Source organism: Lagenorhynchus albirostris, chromosome 16, assembly GCF_949774975.1.
Source record: "Lagenorhynchus albirostris chromosome 16, mLagAlb1.1, whole genome shotgun sequence".
NCBI lineage: Eukaryota > Metazoa > Chordata > Mammalia > Artiodactyla > Delphinidae > Lagenorhynchus > Lagenorhynchus albirostris.
Window position 1 is genome coordinate 30990386 of NC_083110.1, and position 27687 is coordinate 31018072.

Below are 27687 nucleotides of genomic sequence, written 5' to 3' on the forward strand. Positions count from 1 at the left end.
CTGGAGATGGAGGGGCTAGAGCTGGAGCCAGCTGTGAGCAGGGGTGTCTCCTCTGCTCAGTGGCCATCAGTCCCTATTGGGGGCATGGTCAGGGCCCCAGGTGCTGGTGCAGAAGCCCTGAGGGTCAGGTCCCAGCTGGTTCCAGCACTGGAGCAAGACAGGCTGCAGAAGGTGCCCGCTGTGGGCTGGGGTACGCTCTGGGACAGTTCCAGCAAGCCCGTCAGAGCCCCGGTCGTTGCTGATCTGCTGTCTCTGCACGCTCGCCACCTACAGGAGCCCTCACCCTATTGGAGCCAGGGCCAGGTTCAAGCCATCTTCATCCCCCCACCAAGTGTGCTCTCTCCTTAGCAATGGCAGCCTTTGCCCTGGGGGACAGCTGCACCAGAGCCAAGAGTGGCTGGGCAGGCTCCCGCTGTGGGCTGGGGTACGCATGAAACTGGCCAGAGCCCGGGGGAGGTTTCCATCTGCTTCCTCTGCCTTGTTCCCAGGACTAAGCACGAGTATGTGTGCGCTCTTCAAGGGTGGTATCTAGGTCTCTTACAGCCCTCCAGTAAGTCCCACGGCTTTTCAAACCAGCTAAGGGTACTCGTCTTCCCCGCATCAGTCCCCAGAGCTGGAGCGTCCAATGTGTGGCTCAAACCCCTCACTCCCCAGGGAGGATCTCCAAGCCCATGGAGTCCTCCTCCTCTTCCGCGTCCCCTGCTAGGGGCACAGCTCCTGACCTGATCCCTTCTCCCTTCTGCCCAACTCCATGTGGACCTTTCCTTACAGCCTTGACTGGGGAAGAGGCTTTCTGCAAGTCCTGTTAGTTTTCAGTGAGAGCTGCTCCACATGCATTACAGATGCGTTCGTGGGGGGAGGTGAGCTCGGTGTCCTCCTACTCCGCCATCCTGATCTCCCTGCTGGAAACTCTGGTGTAATCGCTGTTTCCGATATTCTTTGTCTTGGGCCTGCACCTCCTGTCTGGAGGTGATGTTGTTTCTTTCAGCCTTCAATGAACATGAGTTTTCAGTTCAAGGGACAGAATCCTGTTTTGAGAAGAAGAAACGGATCTTTCCAGCTTCGTTCCAAGAGCTTTGTGTGTTTTTTTAAAAAATATTAATTAATTAATTATTTGTTTGGCTGCGCTGGGTCTTAGCTGTGGCAGGCGGGATCTTTAGTTGTGGCATGTGGGATTTAGTTCCCTGACCAGGGATCGAACCCGGGCCCCCTGCACTGGGATGTTCCAAGATCTCTGAATCACTCTCTGTAGCTCCAGATCCATTTTGGACACATCCAGGACATCTGACATTTCTGGGCTTTGGTCTTCTATTCCAGGACAAAACTTGATGAGGGCTTTACATCTTCCTAGAATTAGTGCTGAACTGCTACTGGCATGCTTCTCAGCTCCCTGTAAAGAATGTCTGCCACTGGTTGAACGAGTCCATCAGAAACAAGAGAACTATTATCAGGACACCTACCACAGCACCCTCCAGCATCTCCCACTGAGATCCAGGGAGAGTTAGACTTGGCCTCATATCATACGGAAGGTTCTCCTGCCATGAAACTCTGCAGCATCTCCTAGGTTTGCCGCTATAACAGCTTCATGGGAGGCTAAGTCCTCCCTAGTTCCCCAGGCTGATGAAGGGCCCCCACCCTCAATGGTCTGCTGGGCCACAACAGGGAGGAGACCAGGGGACACACCTGTGCCTGGTAACCAGGGTAGACCAGCACTACAGGGGGGCAGGGAAGGACAGCAACAATAAAGGCACACACCCTCAACCCTCCTGCCTTCTGCTGAAGCCTTGCTTCTGTGGTCTCCGAGGACCCATCTCCCATCCTCTGCCCGCACTGTCCCCTCTGTCTGGTGAGCCCTTCCTCTCACTGCTCATGCTGTGAACACGTTCCCACATGTAACCCCTGGGTTCCCCGGCCCATGTCCCCAGGGCCCGCGGCACGGTGCTCCATGATCCATGCAAGTCTTGGACGGCAGGAGGGAGGGAGGGAGGGAGGGAGGAAACCATCGTTTGCCATTCCTGAGTATTCCCACATTTTTGTTCTGTCTTGTCTGTGGCTTTCCCTAAGGAAAGCTTAAAATTACTGTCCACAGGAGTATCTGAATTACAAATTACATAATTTAAAATATAAATACGTGTTATATAAATTTAAATATTCAACAAATTAATAATAAATGCAAATCTATATGCTAATAACATCAGGTGACCACATAACATTAGAATTCACCATTTTGGACTGTTATACAAAAAAAACCTCAAAAATTTTTGAAAAGTACAAATAACAGAGATTATTTTCTGTAATTGCCTGTCAGTGAAACTAGGAACAAGTGAAAAAATTCAAGCAAAAACAACCATGTGGAAATTTTAGAACTGCCTCTGGGGTAAATTTTGGATCTAGAAGCAGCTGAGCCTACATGCAGCTCAGAAAGTTAGAAATGGAAAATGAAACACAAGGAAAGCAGAGAAATAGAAATGAGGTCAAAACAAATGAAATATCTTAGAACTCATAACCTCGGGATGCTTTGATGCCAAAATCAGAGCTAATTACAAGGTGATATTCCTTTTCTTTCCTTTCTTCCCTTCCATCCTTTTCTTTCTGTCTTCCTTCCTTCTTTCTCTTTTTTTCTTTTTTTTTAAAGGGAGAATGTTCAGAGCTGCCTTTCAGAGTTCTATGCGGGGAGATGGATGGTCCCACAGTGCCTCTTGGGAGGTTGGAGCAGCCCTGGAGGAGGTGATGGGGAGGGGGCAGGGTCAGCCTGGCCAGGTGCTCCCCCTGGGACTCTTACGGGATCCCTCAGCCCAGAGTTGAGACTAGAACAAGCCATCCACAACCTCCTGTCGGGAGGAGGGAGGTGAGCACAGTGGTTGGGGTCAGGGCCCCTGGAGGTGAGGGGTGGGTCCAGGACTGAGGGGAAGCGGTCTCCTACTCCTCCCCTAGGGGCTGCCCCTCCTGCTGGAGAACATGCACAGCTCCGAGGGTCCTCACACCCCTCCAGAGCAGCAGGACGAGGCCCAGTGCTGGGTGAGGACACGATCCAGCCACTTCTCCCAATGAAGGGAAGGGGAATCATGCCGCCACACCGTGGTTCCCATCCTGCCCGGGGACGGGGTCTGCACTTTACTGAGTGGGGATCCTCAGAAGTGGCCTCACCTGCCTGAGCCTCAGTTTCGTCCTCTGTAACCTGGGGATCTGAACGGGCCTCTTAGGCTGCCATGGTCGCCTCAGCAGCTGCAGCCTTGGCTTGTGCAGGACGAGGGCTCCTCCCAGCCCCCGTGTCCCAGGGCCATCTTTTGGGGGCTCCACAAAACCCCCTAGAGGTAGCCCCCTCAGCCTTGGCAGCAAGGGGGGGAGTCCTGCTCTTAGGAGGCCAAGAGCAGACGTGGGCTTCCTGAGAGTCCCCCCTCCCCCCGACCACCCTGATCCGGTCAGCCCACACCGACCTTGCCCTCCTGCCGTCCTCAGGACAGGGTGTGGCCACCTGACCCACAGGTCTGGGAGCAAAGCTCTCCCTCCCTATCTTGACGGCACCTCTGACCCAAGGCTCAAACCTGACAAACACGGCATTTAAATTTCAAGAAAAAAGAACGAAGTACCCTCCAGAAAGTTTGTAACAAGTCACACCGACTGTATTTGGAAATGCACATTTCCTTACATCTTTGCCAGACCTGGATTTTAAGAACATTTCCCCCCCAGCCATTTGTTCACCAAAATACAAGATTGCATTTTTAAAAAGTTATTCCTTGAAATGTGCGCCTTCGAGCAACTTTCATTTCTTGTGGTTTCTTCCATTTCTTTAATTACATGTTTATTCCTGTCCTTATACTTTATCCATTTACTTCTGGGGTTTGGGCTGCTTTCTTATTGATCTGTGGTTCATTAAATTTGACATTGTAAATATTTTCCATTTGTCAGTTATGTTTTATCTTTGTGGGTTTTTTCACCTAATGCGCAAGAATTTCTTTTATGACATCAGATTTAGCGAATTATTTCCCTTATGCCTTTTGAGTCTCACACTGTCCTGTGACAGTCACATCAAATGGGTCTGCTGTAACCTCCCATATTGTAAGGGGACGTCCAATGCCACCTTTGACGCAGATTTTGGGGGTTGTAAACTCCCCTGTTCCCCCTGGTTGGTTTCCTCTTCCAATGAATTATTTTCCTACCCACATTTTTTTGCATCTAGGGCTGATACAAACTGAACTCAGAACACAGCCCCTCTTCCTTATTTCTCCAAAACCTCTTTCATGAAGATGCCAAGGCAGTAGACCTCAGAGCCCAGGAACCAGGTGTCTGTCTCAGTTTTTTTCCCCACAGACTTATTGAGATATAATTGACATATAACATTGTGTAAGTTTAAGGTGTGCAAAGTGCTGATTTGATACACTTGATACACTGCACAATGATTACCACCAGTGCACTAGCTCACACCTCCAACATGTCACATAGTTACCATTTCTGTTTTGTGGTGGGAACATTTAAGATCTACTCTTAGATCTTTTTAAGTATATAATACAGTGCTATTAGCTATAATCACCATGCTATACATTAGATCCCCAGAACTTATCTTTAAACTGGAAGTGTGTACCCTTTAACCAACATTTCCCCACTCCCCCATCCACTCACCCTCCCACCCCCTTGAGCCCCTGGTAACCACCATTCTACTCACTTCTGTGAGTTCGGCTTTTGTAGATCCCACACGTAAGTGACGTCATACGGTGTGTGTCTTTCCCCGACTTACCTCACTCAGCACAATGCCCTCCAGGTTCATCCATGTTGTTGCAAATGGCAGGATTTCCCCCTTGCTCATGAGTGATATTCCACTGTACATCTACGACACATCTTCTCTATTTATTCTTCCACTGGTGGACACTTAGGTTGCTTCCATATCTTGGCTATCGTGTCACTGCTTCTTACACTGTGCCTGGGTCACATCTGCTCTGGGGAATTTGTCCCAGGCCAAAATTTCTCCTGAAGTTTCAATTTCCAAGCCTTTCACCCCAGCCACCCATTGCTGTTTCTCCCATTCGCCTCTCATTCCCCCACCCCTCCATCCACCACCACCTCTCAGACCAAACTCCCAACTCCCCTTCCTCGATACCCGCCTCCAAGTGCCTCCCCATCTGATGTCACCTTCCTCTGGACCCTCTGTGGAAAATGGGCTTTGTCATATCGTGTCATTCATTCCCTGTTCACTTCCAGTGTTGAAACATTAAGCTGCCAAGTGATGGCTGTATAACTACTCACGGTTACAGTGCTACTTCTCAACAAGTGCTAAAACACACACACACATACAAAAAACCAAAACAACCCCCAAAAAACCCCCACACAACCCTGATGAAGGATGGTAATCTACATCTACATCTCTGGGCACCTGAGCCTGGCACAGAACCCACCGGAGGGCAAGCAGGATTCTCAGCGCCTGCAGAACCTCTTTGATGAGGGGAGCTCAGGGAGCAGGAGAGATGGGCACACCTAGGATTCATTCTGATATGACTACATCGAGCACCTTCTCTGTGCCAGGCCCTGCACTGGAGCCAGGTATGAAATGGCAAACAAAGCAGCCAAGGCAAGACCTCAAGAATTCTGAGTCTGGGGCCTCCCTGATGGTGCAGTGGCTAAGAATCCTCCTGCCGATGCAGGGGACACGGGTTCAAGCCCTGGTCTGGGAAGATCCCACATGCTGCGGAGCAACTAAACCTGTGCGCCACAACTACTGAGCCTGCGCTCCAGAGCCTGCGAGCCACAACTCCTGAAGCCCATGTGCCTAGAGCCTGTGCTCTGCAACAAGCCACTGCCGCGCCCCACAACGAATAGCCCCTGCTCACCGGAACTAGAGAAAGCCCGCACACAGCAACAAAGACCCAATGCAGCCATAAATGAATGAATGAATGAATAAATAAATAAATAAAAGAATTCTGAGTCCCATGGATGCGACAGGCATGAACAAGCAAGCACTGCCGCCCACAAGGAGTTACAGCTTTTGATGGCTCAGGACCAGAGTAAGATGGCCATCATTTATGGAGGATGTTTGGGAGAGTCTTTCTGGAGGGTGATTAGTAAACGGAGACTGGAAGGGTTCGGAGGAACCACCTGTGAAGAGACGAGAGGGTGGGTGGGTAGAGAAGGAGACACGAGGGGTTTGGGCCCCAAGGTTAAACGAGGAAATCACATATTTACACATTATACACACTGAACAAGAAACAAAACATGGGAGTAGAAAGGGGAGGTGACCAAGGAAGGGGTTTTTCAGAAACACAGAAATTTCATCTGAAACCTACAGGATGAGACAGAGCATCCCTCCAAAGACAGAAGAAGTGTATCACAGAAAGAACGGCATTTGCAAAGGTCCTGGGGCAGGAGTGAGTGGGGCCTGTTTGGTGAAGCCAGAGAAGCCAGGGAGTCTGGAGTGGGGTGGTGGGAGAGCCCAGAATGAGGGCAGACAGATGGGTAGTGGGCAGGCACATGGGACACTGACAGCTAATACCTGGTGTATTAGAGGTACTCAAGGATTACAACTGGGGTGCGAAACACGGCCACATTATTTTAAGGAGTCTCCTTTCCCCAGGTCACCGACAACCTCCATGTGGCTGAAGTCCCTGGGCACTCGGAGGCCTCATGTCACGTAAGCCGCTGGTGTCATTCCACGTGGGCGACCCGCACTCATCTTCGCTTAGCTCCGAAGGACACTCCCCACTCCCACAACTCTCCTGGCTTCCCCTCCCTCATCTCCCCCCGCCCCCCCCCCCCCGCGGCTCCCTTCCTGTCTCCTTTGCTATTTCATTTCCCTGACACCTTGACACTTGGGAACTTCATGGCTCAGAAAGGGCTTCCCCTCCATGCTCTCACTAATTATTCAGCCTTTGATCCTACAGAGCCGTTCTTCTACCACCTTCCCTCCCGGGCACATATCCTAACACGGCTCACGTGCATCTTTTTACTTATGTGTTCTCATGTGTATTATTTTCTAGGAAATGTAGTCATTGCACAGCTCAGGCAATAGCCTCTAGAGCACAGGTCTCCTCTCTCTGCCGCACTCCCAGGTCTGTCCTTCCTGGTGCCCTGGTCAGCCTGTCTTGCGCCGGGGTGTCACCAGAAACCTCTTTCCGCAGTCTCCCCCTCCTCCGGACGTTTCCCCAGAGCTGACCCCCTCCCCACCGCCTGCTCTGACCATGCCCCAGGACGACCTCTCCGGGGGCTCCTGCGGGGACAATCTCTCATCCAAACGATGGTCTGTTAACTCTCCTCACGAGACGTGTGAAGGGAAACGTGCACCCACTGAAGGCCTGGCTCGTCTCTCTGCCAACCAACCCCCTTCATTCACTCACCTCACTTCAGTCACTGAACCGGCTGACAAATACTGCACGAGCGCCCGCCTCGTGCCAGGCTTACTGCAGACAACACGCAGAAGGAACCAGGTGAGGACAAGGGGCACAAATGCCAGATGATGGGGGGGCACACTCTGAAGCCACCTGCCAGCCTGGTGCCCTCGGCCACACTCCCATCCCACTTCGGGCCTCAGGGTCTCCACGTGTGACGTGGGTTTGCTAGGAATGCCTACCTCTGGGCGGCGTGCTGCAGAATGAATACGGTGATGCAGTGATGCCGCAGGTGGTGGCACGAGACGCCTTAACCTGTGCTGGCTGGACCCCGCACGCACGGGATCGGAGGGACCCTGGCTGGCAAACCCTGAGGGCAGGACACCTGCTTCGCTGCGGGACGGGGATCAGGTAATGTTACTTGGAGGGGAGGTTTCTAGGGGGTTGCAGACAAAAACTAAGCATAGAGTAGTTGCTCCTTGTGTTTTTATTCACCGGTTTAGCAGGAACTATTAACAAATAGACTCTAGTTTCATATAAACAGTGTTGACCCAAAAAAACCTTGTTTCTCCAGCGGGTGGGGAAAGTATAAAATTCTGAATTTTCACTTCGAATATGGCCCAAGTTAGAGGAACTCAGCCACCTGCAAGGCTGAGCCTCCCTCTCCCGAAAGGAACTCAAGACTTCCTGGGTGACCTGAGAGAGACCTGAGCTTCCGTATCACACACACCAGCTCTAGGCTTTTATGGAGATCTGGGCTTCTTTCTCTGCCCTGAACAAGCTGCCTTTTCCCTGAGGGGAAGAGAAAGCCGAGGGTCTTCGTGCTTCAGGCCTAGAGCCCAGCTGCTGGCCGCCTGCCACCCAGATGAGGCTTCCCGGGCTGTGTCTCCCAGCCAGATCCAGCACCGTGTGCCCCAGAAAGAAGGCCAGTCCCCAGTGCTCTCCAGAAGCCCATGGAGGCCCCTACCTGAGCCTGTGGTCTGGGGAGCTGGGGAGAACGTAGAGGTGCAGCTGTCAGAGGCCCAGGCTGAGGAAGGGGGATGGGGGGAGTGGGTACCAGCCACAGATGGAAAGGCTGGGGAATGTGCAGCTTCCAAGACCCCGGTGCACAAAGGAGCACCCAGGACCTCAGGGGTAGAGCTGCCCCCAGAGGCTGCCTGGTAAAGGCAGAAACCGCCTCTTGACATCCTGACTTATCTCCCATTAGGAGTCAAGCCCTGCCACTTTGAGTCACCATTTAACATTTGATATTCAGGCCTTAGGGCTGTCCTCTCTGGAAGTGGGGTCTGAGGGGCTCACCCACTGATCCTAACAGCAGTCAGACTGCAGGGGTTACAGAGGGGCCAGAGAGAGAGCGAGCCGTGGAGGACACAGGGTTCCACCCCCTGTTTAAGGGCCAAGCAGGAGGAACACGGCTCCTGCTCTAGGAAGCCCGATGGGACAGGACTGGCCTTGGACCCTTTCCCCAGGGGTCCACAGGCCCAGCCCTGCATGTCCCTGAGTGGTCAGGGCTGGGATTATACCGCTGCCTCTTAATTCCCAACTCCAGCCCAGCCCCGTGGGCCAGGATAGCCAGCGCACCCCGAACTGTCTTCTGAAATGAAAGAGGCAAAGGAAACACCCCTCTGGGTCTGTCCTGACTCTGCAGATCATGGCCCAGGGCTCACCAAGGGCTTAATCCCCTAATTCCCAGAGACCTCAAGTCTTCAGGACAGAGGTCACAGCCTCATCTCAATGCACTTGGTCATCGCTCAGACCTGTCTCTGGCATGAGATGGGGGCGCTGGCAGGGGGAGACACGGTGTATGGGCTCCCGCTCTCACATCTAGCCTTGTGAAAGCTACTTCGGCTTCCCCATCTATACATGCAGGTAACACAGGGGGTCACCTCACTGTGTTGCAGTGAAGAAGAAATGAGATCAGTGAGTAGTTCAGTCCCTTACACACTAGACGCTCTCACCCCTGCCACAAACCCAGCCTGGGAGGGCCTCTGGGAGGCCTGGGCTCAGGACGCTGACCGCATGGCCGCAGACGTGAGGGGCAGCCCCGGCACACCCAGGCCCACACGGAGCCCTGAGATCTGTGCCGTGTGCTGCCCTCGGCACACGCCAGGGAGGCAGGGGCTGGTCAGCGTCCAGGCCGTGGCGGAAGGTGAGCGAGGGGATTTACTGCCGACCACGGGTGGGATTTCCACTAAATTCGCATCGTCTTGGCCTGAGGGAGAGGCAGGGGAACCTCGTGACTGTCCTCACGAGGAGATCTGAGCCCGGTACCAGGAGGCCCCCTCCTCCTGCTAAATCAGAGGGGCCTGGCTTTGCCAAGGAGGCGGCAGTAGGTGGGCAACGCCCAGCCCGGGGTCCGGGAGATCTGAGAGTTGGGGTCCTAGAAAAGAGGAACACGGCTCTGTTCCACCCAGATGCCTCCACGGTGCGGCCAGGCCTGGTCCCACCAGCACTAAAACACAAGCTTTTTCGGAACTTCCCAGGGGAACTCGCTTCTTCCGAAATGGCCGTAGCATGCCGTCTTCTGGTAGATGGGCTTCTTCAAATCCAAGTCCCTGTGTGTTCAGCAGAAAAAAGGTCATTTCTAATGGAAAAGCAGAGTTTCTTCCTCTGAATTTGGGCACAGGAGCAATTAAGAGACGACGACAGTCTGTGTGGTGGTGTTACCCACCCGAGAACAACTAACTCCCTCTAAGTGTTCTGTCTCCGCCATGACACGTCTTACGAGGTGACTGCCACTGGTGCTTAGCAAACAGGCTCAGAGTTCAGGGACAGCCCGACTGACCACACAAATGCAGCAGGAACCAGGGATGTGAACTCTGGCCTACTCTCCACTCCACTCACTTGGCCCAGACCGACATCAACACCGCCAAGCTCCAGGCAGCAGGGGTGGCATCAGAAACGAGAGCAGGTGGGGCTGGACTTGCCGACTAAATTCCCAGCCAACGGGCCTTGTGATTATTTTCCTAAGATCCCCCACCTGCTCAAAGGTGGCCCCCCTGGGGTCAGGGTCTGCTGGGCCAGCAGGGACCCGACCCAGCCGCCTTCAACCTGAAAACCAGACATCCTGCATTTGGGGTTTGCACTGTGCTGGACCAAGAGCCGGAAGCCCCTCCTGCTTCTGGGAGGCTGAACATCCTCCCTTCTGCTTCCCTTTCCAGTGAGCTGAGCACCGGGTGAGGGAAGAGGGTCCTGCCCAACAGAGGGGGCGGTCCTTTTACCTGACGATGACGCCAGGCCGAAGGTCGAAGTTCTTGTTGACCACATCCAGCAGCTCTCTCTCTGTCTTCTGGGACGTTCCGTAGGTGAAGATGGAAATGGACAGTGGCTCGGCCACACCAATGGCATAGGACACCTTCCAGAAGAGTCCAGGGTCAAGGACGGGCCCCTTGCAGAGACCCTGACATCCTCAGGGAGGGGATGCTGAAACCACACACGCCCTGCCCAACACGTTCCCCCAGCCCCCCATCTGCCTAGAAATCCCTGCCATCTTCACGGTGGGCAGTTTCTGTACGTGCCCCGCTGCCTGAAGACTTGTTTTCCCGCTCCCAGGTTTGCAGGGCACCGGCCACAGAGCCCAACACGACACACACAGAGTCGTATCCTCCGGCAAAGTGTGGGCCTTCCCCTAGGCCAGGGTGCCCTTACTCAGGGTAGACCTGGGAGTCCGAGCCGGGGGGCTCCGACCCACCTGCACAAGCACTCTCCGGCAGAGCCCCGCCTTCACCAGGGACTTGGCCACCCAGCGGGCAGCGTACGCGGCCGAGCGGTCCACCTTGGTGTAGTCCTTCCCGGAGAAGGCGCCCCCGCCGTGCGCCCCCCAGCCGCCATAGGTGTCCACAATGATCTTACGGCCAGTGACTCCTGCATCCCCCTGTGGAGGGAAAGGAAGACACAGAGGGAGGATGTGGGAGGAGGGGGCGGCCAAAGCACTGCAGTGGCCGCTGGACCACAACTTGGAGGTGGTCCCCGAAGCTTCTGGGGGCACACGTTCCAAAGACCCCTTGGCTGGAGTCAGCCAGAAACCCTGGGCTCTAATCCCAGTTCAATCACTGACTAGTCACAGAAGTCAGGTCACCTGTCAGAGCCTCGTCAGAAAGGGCAAAAGGTGGGCCAGCTGGGGTCACAGCCCGCTCGTAAAGCCTTTGTTTGTAGGAGTCGATCATAACGGAGAAATCCAAGTGCAGGAGGAAACCGCGCTGTGGCAAATACACCCCGGGCTGTGCCCCGGCTGGTGCCATCCGGCAAACGTTAAGTTGCCCGTTTCCTCAAGTGTCTGCTCTGTGCATCTCTGTCAACAAAGACGTTTGGGAGCGGGGGGGGTCTCTATGTTTCTCTGTTAAATGATGTGGGGGAAGTCTGCGTACTATACCATCCCCCCCTGCCCCGCTTAGAGATCCACAGTTCACAGCAGCATGCCGAGGCCCTGAGAAGTCCTGCAGGAAAACACAGTGAGCTGTGCCTTCCTTTCACCCTGGGTTTCTGCGCTACTTTGGCTAGAGCACCCAACCCAGGGACTCCGCTTTGCGGCAACACGTCCACAGGGAGGTGCCCCGGCGGTGGTCAGCAGCCTCTCGGAGGGTCTAGGGCACTCTCCGACTGCTCACGCCGGCTGCACAGGAGAAAGGGGCCCCCCCCACGTCCCCATCTAAAACACAGCCCCACCTTGGTGCCCACAAGAGCTGCAGGTCACGCGTGGCCGAGACCCAGGAAGCGCCACCCGGGCAAGCTCAGCGCCCATGATGGTGAGTTAGCCCCGGGCAGGGTCAGGCGGCAGCTGGACACGTGTGAGACGTCTCGAGAGGGAGGGCCAGGCAGCACTGAGGGGGAGCCGCCTGGGGACATGTCCCCATCCTCCTGTACTCAAGGGCGCACAGCAGGCTTCACAGAACAAGCTGACTTCACATTCCGTCAGGGCCAGACCCACCTGGCCGAGCCACACAAAGCCAGCACCCTCCCGTGGCCTTTGCACTCAGGGAGGTGAGCAACGGCAGGGCCTCACGCAGAGCCGGGGACGCACCTGGGGGCCTCCGATGACAAACCGCCCGCTGGGCTGCAGGTGGTAGATGGTGTCCTTGTCCAGGTACTGGGCCGGCACCACGGCCCTGATCACCTGCTCCTTCAGTGCCCTGCGCATGTCCTCCAGCGTGACGTCTTCGTTGTGCTGCACGGAGATGACGATGGTGTGGATGCGCACGGGGATGACCGCGCCGCGCTCCTGCGTGTACTGCACTGTCACCTGGCGGGGGGCAGGGAGGGAGGAAACGTCGTGAGGCCCTGCCCTGAGCTGAGGACACGCTGCTGCCAGGCGCAGGTGCCCAGGAGGCAGGCAGGGCTCCCAGGAGCCAGAGGGACCCCCTGTCCCCAAAGGGCCTTCAGGCAAGTTCATCTGCCACATTCTTAAACTGGATAACTGCCTGGCGCTGTGAGATGACTGGGCACGAGGCACAAGCTATTCCCACCTGTGACCACAATCAGTGCCACTTGGAGACTCGGGTGTCACAGAGTTTCCGCTCTGTGACCCACTAGACTCCACTCCTCCTACCTCAGAGGGCTCTGGGTGCCAGAAAATGTCCCTCTGCCAAAGCCCTGTCTTGACCCTCCGTGGCCCAGGCCCAAGACACCCCGGCTCCCACCAAGGAACACAGGAGTCCACAGGCCACACGCCCACTGCCCCGGCCCCCTCGGTGGAGGAGCTCTGGAAGCATATGGGGCCAGAGGCCTTGCCTGCTGGAGGGACAGGGTGACAGGGACTCGAGCCAGGAGGACTGAAGTGGAGGGAGCAGCAAGCTCTGGGTCACCAGCCTCTGTGTGTCTGCACAAAAGGAAAAGCAGAGCGCGTGGAGGGAAGGATCCTGCCTGCAGCTCCCGCGCAGGGCAGGCCACAGGGACAGAGCGGGGTTCACTCCCTCCAGCGCGGGTCAGTTCTGTGCCCACTCTATGTATTACCGATGAATATTTAAACCATCCCAGCAAGATCGGCATTACTGTCTCCACTTTACAAATGAGGAAGACCAGGCTCTGAGAAGTGAAACAACTTCCCTGAAGTCACACACCAGTCGGTGAAAAGCCCAGGAGCCAACACTGCTCTGCCTGCCCCCAACGCTGTGTCCCGCCCAGAACAGCACAGAGAAAATGCCTCCGCACTCTGTCCTCTACCGACACATCAGGAGGGCGCGAGAGCCCGACATCACAGCCTGATCTGTCCGGTGACGAAGGAGAGCAGCCTGGGCACCCTGGGCTTACAGAGCGAGAGGGAAAGGGATGGTGAGGGTGGCAGATGAGGCTGGGAAAAGAAAAGAGAAGCCAGCAAAACACACTCAGCCAGACCGAGTGTGTACCGTACGCGACAAGCCATGCCACAAGCTGTGAGAAGCTGTCACCAGCCCCACTTTAAAGACAAGAAAGCTGAGCTTCCAGAACATAAACACTCTAGAGCTCAAGATCGCACAGCCAGCAGAGGTGGGCGTGACCGTGCGCCGTGCGGCCCGGTGCCTGCAACTCTGCCCAGCACAAGGTCGTCACCCGAGACCCTCAAGGCTGGAGCCATAGGCCCCGTCACTACCCGAGGCAGCATGGACCCACAAGGGCAGTGCCCAGAGGGGCTGTGCGCCTGCAGGAGTGCAGCTATGCTGCATGGTCTGGCAGGGACACTGGCCGGCAGGCACATGACTGCTCCCCACCCCAAGGGCCTTGACAGGACCCCAGGGCAGCAAACAGTGGCCCCTGGGGCTATGCCTGAGGCGAGGTCCCGGCCTGCCCAAAGGCCCCTCAGATATCCATCAAACATGGGACGTGTATCAAACTCTACTCTATGTCCTGCCTGGTCCAAAGAGCCAAAGGGTGGGATCCAGAAGAAGGAAGGGAAAGAGCCCTGACCCCACGATGCCTGATCCTAGTGAGATGGGCAGACGCACACCGCCTGTGCTCTGAGAGCAGCCCTTTAATGCTGGGCCGCGTGCACACAGGGCCCTGTGAGAGGGAGCTGGAGGTGGGGGCTTGGCGGGCTCCAGAGGGGAGGCCCTGTGGCGGCTCTGGGACCAGACCTGCTGCACCTGGCCTCAGGAGAAGGCTCCTATCCTGCGCAGCTGCTGAGGCCCATCTCCACTGCTACCGACTCCCCTGCCCTGCCACAAACCCCAAGCAGAGCTGTGGCAGAGCAAAGGGCCCCAAGCATTGCTCTTATCTCATCACGTCAGCAAGATGTGGGGAAAAGTACACCGTGGAAAACACAACTCTGGCCAGGTACAAAAACAGCCATCCGTGCTGCCACTCAATTCTCAGTATCAGCAGCAAGAATTTGCTCAGGTGGAAAGGTTCCTCCTGTTCACAGTCGACACTCTGGGTAGATGATGAAAATCCTTCACCAGTAAGGTATAGAGGAGAAGGCCCAGACATTGTTCCTGGCAGGGTGCCCGTCCCAGTGCAGCAGCCGCGTGGAGGCCGGCCGAGGGCCTCAGGGAGAGGCTCCGTCAGCAGACCCCCGCACCCTCTCTGATGCCCGCTGGCTGCGGCAGGGGAGTGAGGCCGACTGGTATCCAAAGTAGCATTTGTAAGAGAATTCAGTGTCTCCTTGCAAGAAGGGAAAGCCTGGAAGACCCCATCCTCCCCTCCCTCCCTCACTGCCTTCTGAACTCAGAAACGTTCTATTACTAAGCAAATACAGGAGGCCTTTCCTATTTCAGTGGGTCCAGTAGGTGGACCCTCCAGTCCTTACCCTCAGGCGGGGAGAAGGAAACCCGAGTCACCCCACTTACTTCCTCCCATCCCTGTTCTAGGATTTCCTTTTCTGTGAATCTCCAACCTGCTTCCCATCACAGCACAGCTCTGCCACAGGATGGGGAGGGCTCTTTTCTTTCGGTACCATCACAGTCTACATGTTTTAGCTCTCCTGCCCACAACCTCAAAGAACACCTGAGGGATGCTCATGGTTCCACTTCTCACCTTGGGGGTCATGTGGATAACACCAGAAGTCCCAAGGGTGGGTTTCTTTTAGGCCACAGAGGTACTCCCTTGCCCCAGGTACAGCCGATATGCAACTTCTGCCTTGTGTGGCCTTACACTTGCGGTGAGAAGGATGTACCTCTGTGAAGCTGGAGGAACGGGACAGAGTTGCGTGCACCGTGCTGAGCTATAAAACCATGTGAGCCAAATTCCAAGTGCGGGGTCAAGAGGAGGTCCCACCTGAGGGCGGCCAGAGAAGACCATGAGGAGGTGGGAACCACGCTGGCCACTGACGGACAGGTGGAGGCCAGAGAAAGCTTAAAAGGAAGACGAAGTGTGGGAGCACAGGTGCAAAGCACCGAGAAAAAAGGGGAGCGTGAGTGAAAGGATATGGTTTAAGCAAAGACTGGGGGTGGGGACAGAAGAAGGTAAAGCTGGAAGACCATACAAGGTGTTAAATACCAGAATAACGAGTAGGAAGGAAGCAGAAAGTTGTAGACAATTCTGAGCAGATACAAGGAAATTAGAAGTGAAGCCCAAAGCGAATTAACTGAAGTTTCCAGGCAGGGAGAACCTTTGGGAGGACACAGCACTGTTCCTGGGCCTGGCCTGGGAAATGGGGCCGGAGCGGAAGGGATGCACTAGAGGGAAAACGGGAGCCCAGGTAGAGTGGAGACAGACAGGGCCGGGAAGGGTGAGCTCCATCACACTCCTTCAGCTGAGGAGAGCTCCCGGGGCCCGGGTGTTTGCTGGGTGAATGAGAAATGGGGCTGGTGATTCAGTTAGACCTGCAGGGGGAAGATCTGGAAGCGCAGCGTGCAGAGGTGAAGGCTGGATTCACAAGCGTGGGCAGGAGGAAAGAGCGTGGAAGAGGAAGTGCCAGGACCCCGCTGGAGTGTGGAAGAGGAGCTGGGGAAGGGAGCCTTGAGGAGAGGGGCCATCGAGGCCATCAGGGTGCGGGGAGAGGAGGCGGACAGGAGGCCTCTGCGTGTGCCAACACATGCATCACCACCGGCCTTCAAACAATACAGACGTCGGTGCGGATTTCTTCACTGCAGGGAGCACAGGGGTCAGGGCGGCTTTGCCACAGAGAGTCAGAATCGGCAAAGCCTTTTTATGAGAAACAAAGCGAAAGGGCCACAGCGAGCTGCAGACAGTACTTGTTCACGGCGTGTTCAAGGTTTGCTCAAGACGTGGAGACCTGATAGGCAGCGACCGAAAGTCTGAAACCTGTTACAGAGGAGGTTTGTGGCAGGAATTGGGGAATCATATTACTAGAGTCAACTTATGCTAAGAAAGCCCCCGCACTAAAAACCTAGAACTGCTCTTTTCATTTTTCTGTGTCTTCTGAAATTTTTCATAATAAAGTGTTGGGGTCAGGGGAGAAAAGATCTGGAGCTGAAGATTTTTGAAACAAATAGTTCTTTTCAGAATCAACAATTCTTTGAATGCCCAGACGGAACATTTGGATCTAACAACGATCAGTATCAAGAGGAAGGGGGGTGGTGTTTGAGGCACGCGTCTGGAGCCCCACAGGGGGCGGAGGGCAGGGGCTCACCTGCGTCTTGGAGTCAGGCCGCAGCCAGGGGAGCTGCCCCGAGCGCCGCAGTTCCGCCATGCGGGCGTTGAGTCTGTGCGCCAGGATGATGGTGAGGGGCATGCACTCCTCCGTCTCGTCTGTGGCGTAGCCGAACATCAGGCCCTGCAGCAGACACCTGCTTCAGACCACAGGCAACAACCCTCCTCAAATCTAAAGCCCCACTGGCCCTCCATCCTCGCGGGTATGTAACTTTTGCACTGGGCACTTGTGGAGGGGAAGACGTGGTCCCCGAACTCAACACTCTAGAAGGGGAGACAAGCCCACACCGGGTGTCCCCAACCCTCCCTGCCCTCAAGTCACTACCCTGAAGAAGGGGTGACTCACTCCAGGCATGGGGACGGGGGTCTACCCCATAGTGCATTCAGTCCATTACGCATGAACTTCCCCGGCTAGCCCCTCACACAGAGCACACTGCACTACCGTCCTGACGCAGGGCCAACGCTCAGCGTTTAGTGACCTGATCTCCGGCACCGACATCCTCTTCGTTTCTGTCCAGATGGACACACTGGGCAATATCCGGGGACTGCTGCTCCAAAGCCACCAGCACGTTGCAGGTCTTGAAGTCAAAGCCTAGGCACAAGGAGAGCAGGCCTGAGCAGAGGGAGGCTGGAGCTCCTGGGGGACTGCTCGGCACACGACAGGGCATTTAGCGGCATGGGTGGTCTCTCTACCATCCGTCTGGGCCCAGAGCTGAGGCCCAGGACGGGGAACATCAGTATCCTTCCCATCCTATCACGTGCAACTCTTCAGTCAAAAAAAATCCTCCACAGAGTATTAAATTACACCTCGATTAAAAATATATATCCTACACAGAGCGGCAGTATGAAGACCAAATAGCAGCTACAGCTGCCCTGGCTGAAGGGCAGGTGGGTGACTCACAGCCCTGCCCCCTTTGCCTCTCCCAGAGGCACCTCCCAGGACCCAGGTGGAAAATCACTGCACTGAATGAACATCAAGGGCCCGTTCAAAAGCCCAGGCACACGCCAAACCCAAGCATCAAATATACTGAACAATACGGTGCATGTGAACCATCCAGAGACACTCCCAGAGCCAGAGTCCCCTGAGCCCAAGACGGGCCCGCGGCCTGGAGCAAAATGGAAAAACCACACCTCTGGAGGCCGAGGCCCCTTCAGGCCATCCCCAAAGCTCAAGCACAGAGATGGAGGCCAGTCCCCCGCAGGTGGGCACAGCGGGCTGGGGCCTGGGACGTGGAGTCCTGGGTAGCAGCAGCCCAGGCCAAGGAGCCCTGCGAGGGAGCCGCCGGGCAGACAGCACAACCTCTCCGACACTGGTCCTCACTGGGCTCAGCTACAGGACGGACACAAATGAGGAGCTAAAACGCACAGAGGCCTCACCACAGGGACACGTATCAGTGACGAGATGACTGTCACCCTCTTTCCAGTCTGTCCTACCCATGTGGCCAGAATGGGCTTATTAAAACAAACAAAACCACAAAAAAGCCTAGGTTCGATCTATCGTTTATGCTCATGCTTCAAGTGGGGACCTGCCGCCAAAGGAAGTAAACCGGAAACCGCTCAGCTGCAGCCAGGCCTTCCAGGCTGAGAGCTCTCAGCCCACGGGATCTCGGGCTTAGCCTTAAACACAACCTCCTCTGCCACCTCCACTAGGGCTCTCTGCCTAGAATGCTCCTCCTCTGCCTCCCATCCCCCTCCACAAGTCCATCTAGCTCTCTGAAAACGTCCTTGGACGGTCCCCCCCGCAGCTCTTCACTGCACACTCTGCCTCCGACTGGCCGCCGGGCACCCTGTACTGTATCACTAATGCTAGGCAGTGCTCCCGCTCAGGAGCCATCAGGCCACCTCTGTCCTCTGCAGCCCCTGTTCGCAGTGCACGTTTCTGAATGTACAAACCAAGGAACAACCTTCAGGGAACAATCTTTAGCTGCCGAGGACTCACCTCCTCGCTCCGGGTCTAAATAATAAATCTTCTTAGCGCTGAAAATTAAAGGCTCCAAGTGACTCAGGAGAACAGAGTTCAGGGGACTAAGGGGAGAGGAGGAGGGCTTGGAAGGGGCAGGGGGAGCCACTAGCCTAGGGCCTTGTGGCTGCAGGCCAGCCCGCAGCCTGCTGGCCGCTTGGTGCAGGCGCACTGACAGGCACAGGTGGGCGCGCTCCCACGCCTCCCTTTCCGGGGGACGTTGTACCTCTGGGAAACGTTCCTGCTGCCTAACGCAGAGCAAGGTTCGCTCTTAAACAAGGTCTAAGTGTACATAAACAAGTCGGCTCTTCCTGGTAGAACAGGGCGAAGGCTCTGCGTGGTAACGCGTCAGGAGGCTGCTGCTCTGGGACGACGCGTCTCCTCCGCGGACACCCCACGTGCTGGCTGGGAGAACCGACCTGTACTCACTGGCTTCCTCCCAGCGATTCTTGATATACTTTCGTGTGCTCAAGCGAGTCCTTTGAGCGAGCCAGAAGGTGGCTGCACCAAGCTTCTGTGTGTCCGCGCCCTCACGCAGAGAGAGCCTCTCTCACTTATGGAGATGCGTGCACATCACCCCAGCCTGCCCTGACCCACAAAGATGCCACACGTCAGCCCAAACAACCCATAAGTACAACGTAGTGTACACTGGCCCTAGCATCTGGCCCTCGCACCCTGTCTTTTCACGCCCTCCAGGCTGGGCCCCTTCCCAGCCTGCCCGGTCCCCGGTGTGGGAGTCTGCTTCAGGGCCCTCAGTTCTCTCCAGCTCTCACCCCCACCCCATCACAGAGCTCTTCCTCAGCTCCCACCAGGGCCTGGGCCCCTTCACTGGGTCGTAGGCTCCCACACTGCCTGGCACTGGAGCTACCCTGGGCCAGCCTGTCTCCTCTGCCTGCTTTCGGCACCCGTTCTGGACTGAGTCACCTTCTTCTTTGTCTATGTGGGGAAGCAGCATAACTTAGTAGAAAGTGCAGGAGTCCCAACCGGGGGGGGGGGGCAGCCACTTACTGATCGTGTCACCTTACACAAGTTACCGACATATGGAAGCTTCAACTTCCTCATCTGCATAAGGAGCAGAGCAGCTCCTTGAACAGTTAGGTAGGAAGATGCACACAGAGACCAGCCCCAGAGCCCGGCAGAGAACACGGCCCCAGCAGAGGGCAGCTCCTTGTACTGGGAGCTTCCTCCTCTTCCAAGATGGCAGGACCATAAACAAGCCCAGAGGCAGCCATGGCTGGACAGGGGCTGATCCCCCTGGGCTGCCACACTGTCGTGCCAGAGGCTGGGAGCCCTGGACCCTGGCAGGCAGGCCTAGGAGCGTTCTTCCCCTGGGAGGTATCTGCTCCTCCAGGAGACGGAGAGCCTCAGGTGGGACTCAGCCCTGGGGCCCTGGCCTCACCCTTGGCCGAGTCGTCGTAGCCGATGTGCTTGATGGTGTCCCGTACCACCCGCTGGTAGTCCACCATGGCCATGGAGGTGATCTCCCCGCACAGCAGCACCATGCCCGTCTTACACACCGTCTCTGAAGGGAAGGAGACATGTTAGTGGCCATGTGTTGGCGAAGGGGGCTCCACACCTGGACCTCTCACAGTGCTGAGACAGAGACACACAAGGAGCCGCACAAGGAATGGACTCCAGAAGGAAAACTCATGACGCTAATAAGGAGAGTACATCCCGGCACAAGTGCTGACCGTCTTCACAGGCCACCCGGAGAACTGCGGCTCGCAGAGAATTGGTCACACCCGAGTTTTCATACCTCGCACTTACTGTCGCACACTTGCCTGACCCTGAACTACTTATTCAGCCTCAGCTGTTGGGTGAAGATAATCATAAGACTGCTTTGGGGATTAGAATGAGACGCTGGCTGTATGCGGTCATAGAGAATGCAGAATGCAGCCAACATACGTGAGGCCTCTCCCGCCCCCTTTATTGCTAAAACTCCACTGCAGGCTCTAGGCATGGGGTCCTGAGCAGAGAATCAAGGCAGGTTATTTGTAAAGATGTCAGGGTGAAGTCCACCCTCAGAGGGGCACGGGTCCCTACAGTGCTCATTCTGGGGGCTAGGGTGGCCCTGGAGAGGGAAGGGCGGGTCTGTACAGCAAAAAGGACAGGGTGCTGACCGTGAGGAGATCGGGGCTCTGATCTCCACGCCGGGACCCCTACCCCATGACCTTGGCCAAGGCCCTGATTAAGCTGCACCTAAGATCTCCTCAGTAAAGTGAGGGGGCTAGACCTACCACCCCTGGAGCCCTCCAGGCTCTGAAGCCCCCGGCTCTCTGCTGTGCTGAAGACTTCAACACAGGCAAAGGTTTCAAGCTCAGCCCACTCAGGTCTCCAGCAGGAGGGATTAGGCGTTTCTTACCGCAGGCCACCTTGGCACTGGGGTCCTGCTTGAGGTGCGCATCCAGCACTGCATCGCTGATCTGGTCACAGATCTTATCTGGAAGAGAATGAACATGTGTAAGAATCACAGGAATATTAAGCCTAGCAAACTGAAATGTTAAAATAATTAGATACTTCGTCAGTTTACATATCGAATCTACCTAAGAGGACACTTTTTAAATATAAGAAATTATAAATTTTTTGGAATTTTAATTTCTTCCCATTTCTGCCTTAATATTGGATGATGTATATTATATAAAGTCATAAAATTCCCTAAAAAGAGAAATATATTCCAAAACCAGTTACAAGAGCCTAAAGCAATTCACACACACACACGCATATTCTTCTAACTAAAAAGTATCTCATCCCTCAGCATATTCCCTTTAATTCTAACATCTAGAAAAGTCCTAGAAACAGAAGTTAAAATACTAACTGATGACATCAGTAAGATTAGGTGCCAAGAGGCGGACTAGGATGGGACAGACACATGGTACCGCTGGTCCCGCAAGATGCAGTGCGCTGTGTAGAAAATACCACACCCGGTTCTGGGACTACACCTGTAAGAATCGCGTAAGAGAACCTCTGCACATTACTGCCACTGCTGTTTCGCAGAATACTTCCACAAGCAGCTCTCAGATCTTTCCCGTCGTCACTCAGCCTCCTGAAAGCCGGATATCCTAACAGCTGGGTTTGACCTCCTCAATCAAGGTGGGATTGACAAAGAGTCCAACATGAACTGGCATTTCACCTTATTCTACAATTTGCCTTAAAGACTCCCCATGGCCTGGGGCTTCCCTGGTGGCGCAGTGGTTAAGAATCCGCCTGCCAATGCAGGGGACACGGGTTCGAGCCCTGGCCCGGGAAGATCCCACATGCCGCGGAGCAACTAAGCCCGTGCGTCACAACCACTGAGCCTGCCCTCTAGACCCCGCGAGCCACAACGACTGAAGACCATGTGCCTAGAGCCCGTGCTCTGCAACAAGAGAAGCCACAACAATGAGAAGCCCGCGCAACGCAACGAAGAGTAGCCCCCGCTCGCCGCAACTAGAGAAAGCCTGCATGTAGCAACAAACACCCAACACAGCCAAAAATAAAACAAGTAAATCAATAAATTTTTTAAAAAAGACTCCCCATGGTCGAGTACGTAGACACTGTGGAAAAATTCACTCTTGCTTTGGCGTTATGTTCACAAATTCAGAAAAAAAAGTGACATCTATTTACACATATTACATCTCGTTTAGTGTTCAAAAATACCCATAGAGTCTGCTCTTAGTAAATTAATAAGTTTTTTTCCAGCTTTATTTGGGTATAATTGGTATATAAAAATCTGCATATAATTAATGTATGTAATTTGCTAAGCTTGGTCACATGTACATACTTGTATTACCATCACCACCATCAGGGTTTAATAAACATCCGTCACCTCCAAAATCTCCTTGTGTCCCTCCTGTCGTTTTTTAAGTTTTTAAATTAAGAACGCAGGTCCAGAATCAAGCATTTCTGCTTTTGAAAGTGCCTATTAAGTTCTGTAGTTAAAATGTTAGTTAATCTGAAGGTGAATTCTCTAATCTTTCCTTCAGAAACTGCTACTAAACATATATTTGAGTTTTTCTATCTTCCTGCAGATCCTGGTCATAAATCTAGGTTTGCCTGAGTCCATGCCTCTGCAACCCCCTACCAATCATGGCCTCCTGCTGCCAAATGTCCACTTTAGACCCAGCCATCAGGCCTCCTAGGAGCCACTCACACAACGACCACGGATGACTCTGCTCGTTTAGACGACACAGGTCACATGTTTCCAGTGCACACAGGGAAATAGGATAAGGGATATTAGGGATAAAGCTGGAGTTGAGCAAGGGTATTAAGACAGCTTCACAGACTAAGATAATGCCTTAGGAGGTCCTTTCTGAACTCTTTCTTGAGGCTTTCGAAATTTCTATCAATATCACTTAGTAGTCTTAAGACAGCCAATAGTTGGTTTTCTTGGAAGTTGAAAAAGAAGCATTAATTTTATCCTTCTGATGGAGAGGAATTCAGCACTGGAATGACAAGCAGAAAGCCACCAAGGAAACTGTCTTAACATGAATGGCTAATTTATAGTGGCAAGCGCAAGGAGAATCAGACAAATTGAAGGGCTGCCATTAAGTAGACAGAACAGCCAACTGATTGGCTGGAATTTTCATTCTCTGTCCATTGAGCACATTGTTGTGTGTACAATGGGACCACTGGCCACTGCGTGACAAAGCACCCACTTCCGCCGCATGGAGCAAATCCTATCTATGGCCATCTCCTAACCTGTATATGGCTTTCATACGTACGTCATGGAGCTGTCCAGAATATGTTAGACATAGCAATGGATCTGAGATTATGAGTACAGTAAACCTAGAAACTTCATAAAGTCATGCAGAATTAAAGATGCTATTTACATTGAATTGAGCTAAGTCACATACAAAACTCAGTTTAAGCCAAGATTTCTCAATGGCAATACTGACCTTTGGGGCTGGAAAATTTCTTCTTTGTGGGGGATGGTCTTGTGCACGCAGGGTGTTTAGAAGCACACCTGGCCTCTCTCCACTAAATGCCAGTCTCACCCCACGCCCACCCCGCCCCCCGACAGCTGTGACAGCCAAAACGTTCCAGACACCACAAAATGCCCTTGCGGGAAAAGGGCACACCCTCCCCAGCTGAGAACCAGCGGCTGAAGCATATGGAAGGAGCAGCGCGCTGAGGTATCTAAAGCTGGGCTACGAGGTATGAAAGTTAAAGCTCTTTGAGAAAGAACAAGGATGAGGAAGATGAAAAAAAGTTAGACTTGATGATGATTAGTGACCAAGAACTTCAAATACTCCAGCGAATTGTGAAGAGGTGCTTAAATACATAAATCAGTGTGTCTGGCCCCCAAGGTTCTCCTAGACCAGGGGTTCTGAAAGCATGGCTCCCTCATCAGCAGCAGCATCATCGCCTGGGAACTTCTTAAGAATGCAAATTCTTGAGCCTCACCCAAGATCTACTAAATCAGAAACTCTGGGGGTGGAGCCCAGTACGTTGTGTTCTAACAAGCCTGTGGGGTGACGCTGATGCGCCCTGAAGCCTGGGAACCACTGTCCCAGAAAGTTGAGGCTCCCACTGTGGTCTTCACGGAAGCCTCTCTCGTTTCCCCACATCACAGTCCTCCTACCTTTCAGAGACCCAATAAAATGCTGGAATTTTCTTCCAGAGATCTGTCTCAGCCCCTGTTTAGAACGCACCGCCGTTCACTTCTAAACCGCACATGCTTTACATGCAAAACTTAGTGACCCGTGGTCTTGCTTGCGGGAACTTTCTCTGTTGACTTAAGCTGCTCATTGATAATAAAGCTTTACTCAAAAAAAAGAATCTCTCTATATAGCGTTAATACCTGATGATACATTTTACACACATGTTTATCCAACCAGCCGTGTGTTCTCCGTCGCAGTCCCACTGTGAGGAGATGCTGGTGGTGGGCTGCGGCACAGATCCTCGGCTTCGTTAACTTACAACCTATTATTTGCATAACAAGTGACTGTTTTACAAGACTGCAAACTAACAGAATAAAAAATTACTGCATATTGTTCTTGCCAAGATCCCTTACAGTTACTGACCCACACCGTTTTCCAGGCCTTCAGTAACAGCGACCCCCCGGTGCAGGTCACCATCCAACCAGGACCACCTACTCACCTGGGTGCCCCTCTCCTACAGATTCCGAGGTGAACATGAAGGCCCCTTCCTCGCTTAGAGAATGGTCACACAAGCCATCCACCGGTCCATTCATCTCTTCAAACTGTCCACTCGGCTTCTTCAAGGTAACAATTTTAATGCTGGGACTTGGCCTGAGGGTTCTGTTTGTTTGTTTCCTTCTTTAAACCCAACAGGCTCGTCTCCGCAGAGCCACAGGGCTCACTTCTGCCTAAGTGCCTGCAAGCGCACGTGAGAGTAAAGGTGCGGAGGGATGAGAAGGGAGGGACTGGAGAAGGATGTGTCACTCCCTCCAACTGGCCAGAGCTTGCTCCTGAGTGACTCCTATATATGGAAAAGTGAAAGTGCCTGAATAATCATGTGAGAAAATTGGAGGAGTCCACTTCCGGGGTGTGTGTGTGTGTGTGTGTCTTCTCACCTTGAGGAATTTCAGCCCTTAGCTCTCATCTCCCAAGTCCTAAGCATGTGGCCAATGTATGGCAAAGAAGGTTGTACAGATTCTGCATAAGTGAAGCTCCTCTCGGACTCTGCTTTAGCTCTGCAGCTCATCTCCTCAGTGCACCAAGGTTAACATCCCACGTTGGAGGCGGGGGTCTGTGGTTACTCAGGGATACAAATAAATAGGAAGCAAAAAACTCCTGCCCAGAGATATGGTTTAGGCTGAGATTACAGCACAGGACGCCTTTGCTCTTGGGTGCCCTGCCTCCTAGCCCACACCTTGTCTGAATTGGGCTCTTCCCCTTCTTCTACCTTCTCAGAGCAAGAGTATGCACCTATATTCTGAGTCAGCTTGGATGTTACACAACAGATTCATTTAGAGGAAAAGCTTTTGAGCCCACATTTTTCTGCTCATAGAAATCACAGAAACTGTCACCTTCTCTAAGACGCTGGCAATCACATTGACAAGCAAGATGTTAAAAAAGTATCCGCACGGGCTACAGAGAACAATGATTTTTGGAAAAGGATTCCTGAGAGGCAGATTCATTATGGGGAAATCATCAGAGTCCAGTTTCCCAAAGCTTCTTATGATAAATTGGTCCTATACACTTGAGAAACATCCTGCTCACGTGACTCCTGCATTATTTTTGCTTTGACCAAGAAAAGAAGTGGACAGGATTATATCCTGAACCAATTCCTACACTAAATGACAGCATCTTTCACTTCACTCCCTCCCACTCTCAGATCTAGCTGCATCCTCAGGCCCAAGGAACAATAGGGAATTGAGATCACAGAGAGTGAGAATGGGTGGAGAAACTGGTTCCCACTAGAATGCAATACAAAGTAATCAACCAAAACCTTGTGCATCAAGCACCGGACTGTGGGAAGCAAAAGGGAGGACACAATTGCCCCAACGAACAGTTCTGGCAACCAAATCCCCTCTGTACTTATGAGCATTTAAAATTTTTTTTTTCCAAATCTTGAGTTTTCCAACTGGTCAACAGTGGCAGTACTATCCCTCCAGGGAATTAAAACCATATTAAAGCGATGTCTTCTGGGATAAAGTAAGAGATTTTACATATACACATTTAATCAGAGGCATTTTACAAAGAGGGAGCTAGAATGCTCAGTCACAAGACTGCAGAAGGTCCAAAGAGGAAGAGGCCACTGGGAAGGGATGGAAAATGAGGAATCAAACAGGGACTTTAGACAACATAGCCTTGTCCCTGTCAACACACAGGAATCCTGCTGTTTGCACTTAAAATATTTCAACATCACTGTCCTTTTGTAAATTTCTTCTGGGTACACTGGTTTCAAACCTGGAGGCAATGTGAGCTAATGTTTAATGTGAACTGTAGACCTAGGTTACCCGAGCATTTACGACGACAGCCATTATGTTCTAAATGTGCTTTAAGAGAAAGATGAAGTTTCAAGTACTCATGCAGATTCCTAGAGCTTGCAAGAAGCCAGAAAACAAAGCAGCCTAACTGCCCTCTGAATTCCAAAATGAATAACAGCATCATGGGGCGAAGAGGCATGGGGCGGGGGTGGGGGAGTGGGTGGGATGGAGGGGACAATGTCGGGTCCCGAGAAGCGGCACTTTCAGAAACGTATGCAGGAGGCTTCTGCAGCCTGGACATAAATGCAGAGTGAGTGAAGGATCTGGAAGGCACCTAGTTGAGTATCCATCTTATGAGTCTCATATGACATCCCTACTAACTACTAGGCCACCGTACGCTCTTTCAGCAGATAAATGTTAACAAGAAGTGCACAAAACACGGTGGCTGGGAGTGCAGGCTTCAGGGCTGGAGTCCTGTTTTGCCTCTAACCCACTATGCACCCTGGGGTAGGCTTCCTACACTCTCTAGGCTGCTGTTTCCTCATCTTTAAAGCAGGTTAAATAATTACCTACCTCAGAGCATTGCTGTCAGAACTACAAGAGATCACACGGGTATGCTGGGTATTGAGCATAGTGCTAGCACACAATCAGGGTTTAATAAAATATTACCTAAGCACCTTCTATGTACATACACATGATTTTCTTCTGAAAAAAAAACAGCTCACCATATACATGTTATTTGCATCTTGCTTTTCACAATATACTATGGTTCTCTTTTTACATCTCAACATATAGGCAGACCTCATTTTTAGCACTTGACTAGTATCCCACAATGAGGATACACCGTAAATTATTTAACCACTCATTCCCCAATGGCTGGATATTTTCAACTTCTAATTATTTAGTGTTACCATAATGCTGCAGAGAAGATACTAATCATTGGCATCCTTTTATAAAAAGACAAAATGCAAGGGCCTGGCAATGCTGAACTAGACCAAAGATTTCCCTTTTGTAATAAA

At 53.1% G+C, this 27687-nt stretch overlaps 1 protein-coding gene across 3 annotated transcripts in view; it reads right to left on the bottom strand.

The window, feature by feature from the left end:
- Positions 1-7805: 7805 nt before the first annotated feature.
- The window catches only part of LOC132507446 (S-adenosylmethionine synthase), an 81159-nt gene continuing 61277 nt past the window's right edge, over positions 7806-27687 (bottom strand). Inside the window, exons 8-15 of one of the 3 annotated variants that reach the window (XM_060126856.1) lie at positions 21158-21235; positions 20195-20317; positions 17315-17427; positions 16816-16959; positions 12334-12552; positions 11005-11187; positions 10535-10668; positions 7806-9868 (exon numbers count right to left, since the gene is read on the bottom strand). In XM_060126856.1, the coding sequence (XP_059982839.1) occupies positions 9766-9868; positions 10535-10668; positions 11005-11187; positions 12334-12552; positions 16816-16959; positions 17315-17427; positions 20195-20317; positions 21158-21235 (1097 nt within the window). In that variant the 3' untranslated portion in view covers positions 7806-9765. Of the gene's footprint in view, positions 9869-10534; positions 10669-11004; positions 11188-12333; positions 12553-16815; positions 16960-17314; positions 17428-20194; positions 20318-21157; positions 21236-27687 lie in introns of those variants that run through there. The other 2 variants (XM_060126857.1, XR_009536196.1) reach the window with 2 other exon arrangements.